Source organism: Echinops telfairi, unplaced genomic scaffold (genome assembly GCF_000313985.2).
Source record: "Echinops telfairi isolate 266 unplaced genomic scaffold, ASM31398v2 ScPeMD7_2;HRSCAF=8, whole genome shotgun sequence".
NCBI classification, from domain to species: domain Eukaryota; kingdom Metazoa; phylum Chordata; class Mammalia; order Afrosoricida; family Tenrecidae; genus Echinops; species Echinops telfairi.
In genome coordinates, this window is record NW_022103898.1 from 39812880 (window position 1) to 39823146 (window position 10267).

The window sequence follows — 10267 nt, forward strand, 5'->3', positions numbered from 1 at the left end:
ATTTTACGAGCCCTGGGAAAACCTAAGGCAGTGAGTGACATGCGACAAAAGTCATCATAGGAGATTGTACCAGGAAGCCAAGCATTAGTAGAGTCATAATGAGGCCAAGAAAAATTGTAGGAAGGCAATGTTAGTGGGTTTGTTGTGCATTTTGTCCTTTCAGAAATTATTTGATGGGAAATATTTAGGAGAATAGAGTCATCTATAGGAAGAAACATGTAATTGGATATAAAATGGAAAGTGGATATGAAAATATTTAAAATATTCAGATGAATGATAACCCAGTAGAAAACCCAGCTTAGCCATTTAACTGTGCACAAATTCCTCAAATTCTCTGAATCTTACTCTTCTCAATAAAGATTAATAAAACCTTATGGGATTTGGGGATTGCGTTGTTATGATCCGGCTAGATCAGAGCATGTACACTGTTACAGATAGGACCTGGAAACACAGGAAATCCAGGACAGATGATCCCTTCAGGACCAGTGGTGAGAGTGGCAATACCTGAAGGGTGCAGGGAGGGTGGGGTGGAAAGGGGGAATCGATTACAAGGATCTACATATAACCTCCTCCCTGGAGGACGGACAACAGAAAAATAGGGGAAGGGAGACGTGAGACAGTGTAAGACGTGACAAAATAATAATTTATAAATTATCAAGGGTTCAGGAGAGAGGAGGGAGCGGGGAGGGAGGGGAAAAATGAGCTGATAGCAAGGGCTCAAGTAGAAAGCAAATGTTTTGAGAATGATGATGGCAACAAATGTGCTTGACACACGATGGATGGATGGTGACAAGAGTTGTACAAGCCCCCAATAAAATGATTTTTTTTAACATGTATAGTTTCAGAAATTTTTATGAACAGTTCTAATCCGTCTGACAGTTAAAATCAATTCAATGGCAAAAAAAAAGAATGAATTTAAAGCAGTGCTTAGAACATAAGTTCTAATATTGGTGACTATTGATGGTCATTGTTAATCATAGTTAATGGTAATAGTAAGACTGAATGCAATATAAAACTCAATCATGTGAAATGCCATTTTTTCCTAATAATTGAGAGATATAAATTCTCTTGTGTATGGGTATAAGGCATCATCAGAACAAAAAATATTACCATAGTGAATGATGGGGGGAGTGCGGAATGGAGACCCAAAGCCCATTAGTAGGCCACTGGAGATCCCCTTGCAGAGGGGTCTCGGGGAGGAGATAAGCCAGTCAGGGTGCAATGTAACAATGATGAAAAATACAACTTTCCTCTAATTCCTAAATGTTTCCTCCCTGCTCCCACTACCATGACTCGAATTCGACCTTGCAAGTCTGGCTAGACCAGAGGATGTACACTGGTACAAATAGGAACTGAAAATACAGGGAATCCAGGGCGGATGAGCCCTACAGGACCAGTGGCGTGAGGGGCGAAACAGGGAGGGTAGAGGGAGCGTGGGTAGGAAAGAGGGAACCGGTTACAAGGAACTATATGTGACCTCCTCCCTGGGGGATGGACAACCGAAAAGTGGGTGAAGGGAGACGTCGGACAGGGCAAGATATGACAAAATAACAATTTATAAACTATCAAGGGCTTATGAGGGATGGGGGAGCGGGGAGGAAGGGGAAAAATGAGGACCTAATGCTGGGGATTTAAGTGGAGAGAAAATGTTTTGAGAATGATGAGGGCAATGAATGTACGAATGCGCTTTACACAATTGATGTGTGTATGGATTGTGATGAGTTGTATGAGCCCCTACTAAAATGATTTTTTTTTTAAATCTCTTGTGTAATGTTATTTCAGTGAACTTCAGTCATGTAACAAACTTTAGAGGCATAAAACTCCTATTCAAAAATATTAATATTTTTATAATTAAGTGATGTACTTTGATTAGTGACTTGACATTCAGAAAGTATGCTTATATACATAAGACTAAAATGGATTTTATTAACTGTTATTTTCTTTTAATTGCAGATGTATGCATCTCATGATTGATTGGAAGAAACTAGTCATGGGCCAAAGGTCAAGATACTTCTCTGGGAAATACTACTGCTTGATGCTGCTTTATTAAGTAATACAATGAGTGTTTGGTTTAAGGAAGATTTTCATATTTAAAAAATTTTCATCTTGGAACTTTGTCAAGTGGAAATTAAATTCTTTTGGGAAACATTTTCCTCCTAATAATTTATCCTTGTAATGGGCGATATGGCAAACAACTCAGTTTCATATGGTGGTGTAAAAAACTCATTGAAAGAAGCAAATCATGATGGAGACTTTGGAATTACGCTCGCAGAGCTGCGGGCTCTCATGGAGCTCAGGTCCACAGATGCATTACGAAAAATACAAGAAAGCTATGGAGATGTCTATGGAATTTGCACTAAGTTGAAAACGTCTCCCAATGAAGGTGAGTTTTACTACATTTATTTTTAGTCCTTGTTCAGAGAGTGTTGTCTATTTGACTCAAATAAATATGCTAAAAATATCTTGGGGGTTCTTATATTTTAGTGGCTATAACTTTAGTGACATCAGAGATAAGCTAATCACATTGGTGTGGTTAAAGTAGTTTTAAGGAATAGTGCTACAAATTACCTGTTCATGATAACGCAATTGTCTCCCAGCTCTTTTTATAGAAGATGGACTGGGCTACTGGTAGCCCCAGGGATTCCATAGAAATAAACCCTGTTCTCTCTCTTTCATTTTGCCAATGGCATAATATAGTTGTCATTGCCAGTTGCTGACAAAGTTGTTGTTAACTTAGACTGTCATAATTAGTGTTAGGAGGCCCATAAGCAAATAAAATAGATTAAATAGCACATAGTTTTTGGTCTAGAAAATGCTTTCTTTGATTATAAATAATTGATGAGTCTCAATTATTTTGAATTTTTATGTTCAGAGAGAAACCTTTGGTTTCATAACATGATTTGTAGTTTCTTCTTTAGGATTGCGCAAGGGAAATTCACTGTTTCATTGTCACTTCATTGCATGCGAAGATAAGTAAAAAACTATTACCATATATACTCGAGTATACGCCGACCCGAATATCAGCACCTAATTTTACCACAAAAACTGCATTAAAAATGTGCTGAAAAACTTGCCTTATCCACGAGTATATACAGTACCTCTTGAGGATTTGCTCCAAATAAAGCATGCTTACATATGCCTCTTAAGATCAGTGGGTGGCTGCAGTTTCTCAAGAGTACTATACATACCTGTCTTAGTCTCATTAGGGAACTTTCAAAAAACAGTCCCATCAAAACAGTGAATTCAAAGGTGATCTGTTGGGCATAGAAGTCACCCCCAAGGTTTATGACTTGACTGTATTTTAGGATTCCAAAGGAGCAATCTTGGTAGATTTTCTCAAAGGACACAGGTTGGTCATGGTTACTTTTTTTGAAGAAATTTTAAGAAAATTATAAACTAAATTGGGAAAGTCAGGAAAATTACTCCAAGAATTTTTTTCCTGTCACAATAATGCAACTACTCATTTTTTGAGGGTGACAAAGGCTTTTTACAAGAATTTCATTGAAAAGCTTACCTACAGCCCTGATCTTGCTTTTCAGACTCCTTTTTGTTTCACAGCTCAAAGACCTTTTAAAGGGAACACAATTTTAGCCCTTGAGGATGTCCCAGACTGTAATTTTGATGTGATATAACAGACTTCTTCAAGGAAGGATCAGGGATGGAAACACTGCCTTCAGAAGCCTATAGTTCTAGTTGACAGGATATGTCAGAAAACAGTACCTTCATATTTTTATATTAGTGGTCAAAAATATTTCTCTGATTTTTGTAGCAGTACTTTTTGGCTCACCCTATATGTCTTTGAGATGGAGTGAGAAGGATGGGCTTTTTACACATTGATCATATTGAATATAAAATTAGACATAGAAAATTCCAGGAAGGGGTTTCCAAATTGCAGGGGAGAGATGAGAACATATAACAATGAAAACATGCAGGTAGAGAAAAAGGAAGGTGTGAGTAAGAGTAGGACACTAAAAATGGTGGTTATTATTGCACAACTCTTTTTAGGAGTCGGATGACATGAAACCTTACAGTTTATTCATTTATATTCCAAAGCCATATCTAGACAAATTTTTCAGAGGTCATTTTACTGATGATTTTTCCTGAAACATAATGACATTCTGTTTTTAGTAAGACGTAATAGAAAAAGTTATTTCCAAAATTGCCAAAGAATTTTAAATCACACCAAAAGTTTCTGTATAGTCATTAATTCTGTGTGATCACAGAATTGTGGTTACAGCTAATTGTTTGTAATCTTAGCTACTTTGATCTCTGTAGAGAGGTCTGTGTCAGTATGTACAAAATATGTGAAAAAAAGAACTTCTTCAGACCATATGGAATAATTTTTTCCTGCATCTTGTTAACTCTTTAAAATTTTCTGGATATTTTCTTCAAGTCAGTACAACTAATAAGAATATGGAAACCCAAAATCTATTTGTATGGTTCTTACACATGGATTGAGCCTCGGGTGAATCCTCTAACCATTAGCCAAGGATGGTGAATAACCTTGCTGTCAGAGCAAGTGCACTGGAAAGTGGACTAGTGCACATGTCATTAGGTTAAAATTTAACAGCTTATCATTTATCCTCCTTTTGACTCATTTTAAATTTGTTTTAGTTTTTATTATTTTCCGATTTCTTTTCGATTGAGGGTTTTTCTCTTAGTTTGTTTTTTGTGGTATGTTTTACTTTATGAAATCTAGGCTAGGTAAACCTATAGAGACAGTAATTGTATTATAGTTTCTGGCAGGGACAATTTGGGGAAAATGAGTAGCTATTAATGAGTACAAGAGAAGAAAAAGTTCTAAATATAGATTGTGGTTATAATTGCACAACTCTTTTTAATATGTTTAAGCCATGGAATTGTGTGATTTGTGAATTATATGCGAACAGAACTGTTAAAAAGCAAATAGATAAATAAAATACTGTCATGAGTGTAATCCATCACCACTATGAATGTTTTTGATAATTGTCTTTGGAGTCCCCCTCTCCCTTCCCACCTCTAAGGTGACTCCATCCTGTAGGTAGCTGGCTAAATTTGCCTCAAGTGAAAGCCAGCCAATCTGTGGTTAGTTTAGAACTAAAACTTTGGTGTTCTTGCCCCACAGCTTCTGATGTATATAGTTGGGTGAAGATAAAGTAGAGATAATATTAATCATCTCTGAAGATTGAAAGAGAGTCCTGTGAAACCCACTATACTTCCAACTCTTCATTATTATGAAATCACCCCATAATTAGACACTAGATTGGTTCTAGTTGGTGATGAACACAGCTTGTTAAAATTTTCAAATCATTTTCCAGGCAGGTTTCCCCCTACAATGAGTTTACTGGATCAGATTGGGATATGTTTTTAAAGTTTAAAGTAATAGATAGTCCCAAATTATATTTTTAGAAATATCTTAACCAATTTGAATACCAAAATCAGTATGAAAAAACTTTTCAACAAATCTATTAGCATTAAATTACTGTCTTTGTTTTCTAATTTCGTAGATGAAAACTTTCATGCCAGTAGGATTTGTTTTGTCTGAATTTACACACTATGAGTAGTCAGTGATTGTGTGTGTGTTCAGACCAGCTGTTCCATTCTGCTTTTGTTTCTTTTCTTTGTGTACTTTCTTACTGGCTTGTTTTTTGTTTTCTTATTCTCTTGCCTTTTGATTTTGATAAGTCCTGGCATTTTTAAATTTGAATTTTCACCTTTTGCTCTTGCTCATCTTCCCTGAATTTTGAATTTACTTTTTGCTAAAATTTGTACAAGCAATTATCTTCACTGTTTATTCACCATTTTTTGAATTTCTTATAAAATATAAAATAAGTCATTTTAAGCATTCTATTTGTGTTTACAATTGCTGAAATTATAAATAGAAAACAGCAGCACCCTTCACTATAATACTATATGCAGAAATAAGTGAGCCTTTTGTATCTACTCAACTAAGCAAATGATAATGAATAAAGCATAATCAAGGATGAGTAACTAGCCATTTGTATGCCTAAGGCAATTATCTTAGACAGTTAGTACTCTTTTATTAGAATAACTGATTTATCCTTGGGAAAGTAAAAATTAAAATGATTTCTCAAAAGTGCATGAATTTGTATTAGGTTAAATTGAAGTTGTTTACCCCTTCCTTGAGTTCATCCATCTGATCATTTATCCATTCATTGACACATCTTTCATCAGACCTCACATATGTTTTACATAACATCTAAGAAGAAAAAGTGTTGGCAGACCCTTTTCAGAATGTAAATAAAATGTAAAACCATATGGAACTTGTTTAGAATACAGTTACTTATATCTGCTATGTGGCAGGTAATTTCCAGGCTGTATGCTATCCACGATTAAACAAAAATCCTGCCTTATTATCACATAGCATTAGCATACAGTTCATAAGAAATTAAATATGTAGTGTATTCATGATAAATGCTTTAAAAATAGAAATAGATCTATGTGCATATATTTATAGGTTTAGTATTAAGGCAGCAGGTGGACATTGGACCTCCACTCAAGAACTTACTCATGCAAGAACACTCTATTCTATTAAAATGGCATTCCATCATGTACACCTTCCCGACACGATCACTGAAGGCAAATGTGTGCATAAGCAAATGTGGTGAAGAAAGCTGATGGTGCCCGGCTATCAAAAGATACAGCATCTGGGGTCTTAAAGGCTTGCAAGTAAACTAGCAGCCATCTAGCTCAGTAGCAACAAAGCCCACATGGAAGAAGCACACCAGCCTGTCACCACAAGGTGTAGGAGGAACCAGGTATCAGGCATCAAAGACCAAAAAATTGTATCATTGTAAATGAGGCAGAGTTCAGAGTAGAGACCAGAAAGCCCATCTGTAGGCAACTGGACACCCCCTTACAAAGGGTTTCAGGGAGGAGACAAGCCAGTCAGAGTGCAGGTTAGCAATGATGAAACAGCTTTCCTCTGGTTCTTAAATGCTTCCTCACCCCTACTATCATGATCCCAATTCTACCTTACAAATCTGGCTAGACCAGAGGATGTGCACTGGTACAGATAGGAACTGGAAACACGGGGAATCTAGGACAGATGATCCCTTCAGGACCAGTAGTGAGAGGTGATACCAGGAGGGTGGAAGGAAGGTGGGGTAGAAAGGGGGAGCTGATTACAAGGATCTACATATAACTTCCTCCCTTGGGGGACGGACAACAGAAAAGTGGGTGAAGGGAGACATCAGACAGTGTAAGATTTGACAAAATAGTAATTTATAAATTATCAAGGGTTCATGAGGGAGGGGGGAGCGGGGAGGGAGAGGGAAAATGAGCTGATAGCAAGGGCGCAAGTAGAAAGGAAATGTTTTTATGATGATGGCAACAAACGTACAAATGTGCTTGAACAATAGATGTATGTATGGATTGTGATAAGAGTTGTACGATCCCCCAATAAAATGTTTTTTTTAAATAGAAAAGTAAATCAGGGTTATTAAGTATTCCAATATTATATAACCTGGAGGAATAATGCAAGACATTTCTTGAGATAATTAATGACCCAAAAAAGGAGATAGGTAACATATATAATAGCACTTTCTGTGCCAGGTTGATTGTTATCACTTCCTGTTTTACATTTGAGAAACCCATAACACAAGTCTCATTGTTGTAAGAGCTACGAGGGCTGAGGCTCACACCTTGCCATTCTTGCTCCCCATGCCATTCGTCTGACTACGATAATACACTGCCTGCTATGAAGCTCAGATCATGCAAGCTTCAAAATACACAGAAAGAAGTGCTACATTCCCTCATCTCAGTAGTACTTTTCATAAAAGGAGCACAGGATGAAAAAAAATTGATTTAAAGTTCCATTTATCGGACTGGTCTTTGAAAATGTGCCATATTAAGGAAATTGTGTTTGTCCCTCATTTGAACCATCAGTTTATCGTTTTTTTTCTATCAGAATAGTCCTTTACCATGTTTTGAAAAGTATGTACTGTACTATCTTACTTGTATATTGCTCAGTGAGAAGTGTTTTGAACCATGTATGATTTCATAATAAAGACTTTCCTTTTGCTTTTGATTAATTATAATCACCCTTAAAGGAATTGGAACTACAAATTTCAAAGTTAACTATGATTGATATTTATAACTTCATTATTTTTCACCTTATCTGTTAGAACAAGCACCTATGTTAATCCTCAAAATCTAAAAATCCCTTTTATACCAAAATATCCTGCTTATAATATCCTAACTTCATAAAATTACCCTTTTTATGCTCCTGTTCTTTTTCTACCCTGGCTAGTTTGTGGTCTAAATCATATTCATTGAACCTTTTTTACTCCGGCCTTCATATCTTTTCTCTATTTTAATCTGTTCTTCTGTTATTTATATTATGATGAAGTGGAATTTCTAGTAAGATTTCTAAAATGTAAATCTCTAGCACTGACAACATGTTTATCATCCAGGAGAGCTACATAATTAATGGATAAAAGTGAATTTATAAAAATTAAAAGTAGGGGAGAGCGGGGAGGGAGGAGAAAAAATGAGCTGATACTAAGGGCTCAAGTAGAAAGCAAATGTTTTGAGGATGATGGCAACAGATGTACAAATGTGTGTGACAAAATGGATGGATGTATGGATTGTGATAAGAGTTGTACGAGCCCCAATAAAATGATTTTTTGTTTAATTAAAAGTAGGTGCTGAGCAGTATTTTGTAAAAGGCATGTTGTCATAAAGCCTGTAAAGGACATGGAAGCAAATGGGACAGAGCATATTTTAAGTAGTGGTTGCTAAAGAGAGAAAGCAGAGAAAATAAAAACTGTGGTAGAAAGAAACAACTATATGGCAGGCAGCAGGGTAGGGCCAACGAAAGCTGTCCTTGGCTGCCTACTGTTTCTTTAATTTTTCAGATGACAGTAGAAAAATAGTTATCTGTATCTGACCGTAGTTTATGTTTGCAACCAGTAGAAATAAGGCTTCTAGTAGTGGTGTGCTTTGACTATGGCATAATACAATAAAACTATCATTCGAATTTGGAAATATATTTCACATAAAACTTTTTTTAAGACCCAGAATAAGTCATCAACTTATTGGCAAGTGCAAGAACATGCTAATGGACTGATGTATTTGTTTCTAGTTTGTTTTCCTCCTTCATGCCCACACCCATTCATAGATCAGTCATGCAGCAATTAGAAAGAGTTTTCTAAAAGCAGATTTGTTACCATACCCTGCTTTAAAATCTCCTACTGGTTTTCAGATCATGAGAATAAAGGCCCAAACCCTATCCCCATATCCATCCATGATCTTTCCTGTGACTGCCTTTCCCATTTCAGGCCTCTTTTCCCTTAGGCAGCCTGGCTTAGCCATCATGGATGTATTTCTTAATCTTGTGTCATCCAATCTTGCTTTGGTCTCTGGGCCTATGCACTTGTTTTTATGATGACAGTAATGTTCTGTTCTGAGCTCTTCATAGCTGATTCTTTTATATTGATCATACCTCAAATCAAAAGTTACCTCCTCAGAAAAGTTAACCTAGCTTACAGGAACTCTGCCTTCTTTTTTCTTCTTCATTGCATTTATTGGTGCACATAACTATTTTAGTTGTCTCTTTGTTCTTCCTCCAGTGTAAGTTTGTTGACTATAGGACTTGTATTGTTCACACTGACTCCTTGTAAATATAGATGTCAGTCAGTATCTGTTGGTCAACAGATTGTTAGTACAAAGCTTTTAACTTCATTTTATTTACATTATATTACATTGACTACGTAGTAGAAATTAAATGTTGCCAAAATGAAGTTAATTTGTATAGTGTTCAGTCAGCTTATAATTTTCCGTCCCTCCAGGAGGAAAGTCAAGGGAAATAGAGGAAAGAGCTGGGGGGCAAAGGGCATTTATAGAGGTCTAGATAAAGACATGTACACATGCAAATATATTTATATATGAGGATGGGGGGAAATAGATCTATGTGCCTATATTTATAGGTTTAGTATGAAGGTAGCAGAAGGACATTGGGCCTCCACTCAAGTACTCCCTCAATGCAAGAATACCGTGTTCTATTAAATTGGCATTCTATGATGCGCACCTTCCTGATACAACCACCGAAGACAAAAGCGGGTGAATGGGCAAAAGTGGTGAAGAAAGCTGATGGTGCCCGACTATCAAAGGTCTTACAAGCTTGAAGGTAAACAAGAGGCCATCTAGCTCAGAAGCAACAAAGCCCACATGGAAGAACACATCAGCCTGTGTGATCACGAGGTGCCAAAGGGATCAGTTATCTGGCGTCAAAGAACTAAAAATCATATTATCGTGTGCTCACCTC

The 10267-nt window shown here is 36.5% G+C and overlaps 1 protein-coding gene across 4 annotated transcripts in view; it reads left to right on the forward strand.

The window, feature by feature from the left end:
- The first annotated feature begins 1958 nt into the window (after positions 1 to 1958).
- ATP2B1 (ATPase plasma membrane Ca2+ transporting 1) overlaps positions 1959 to 10267 on the forward strand; it is a 66278-nt gene continuing 57969 nt past the window's right edge. For all 4 annotated transcript variants that reach the window (XM_045292675.1, XM_030886244.2, XM_004700406.3 and 1 more), the window contains exon 1: positions 1959 to 2383. In XM_045292675.1, coding sequence (XP_045148610.1) covers positions 2176 to 2383 — 208 coding nt within the window. In that variant the 5' untranslated portion in view covers positions 1959 to 2175. The remainder of the gene's footprint in view (positions 2384 to 10267) is intronic.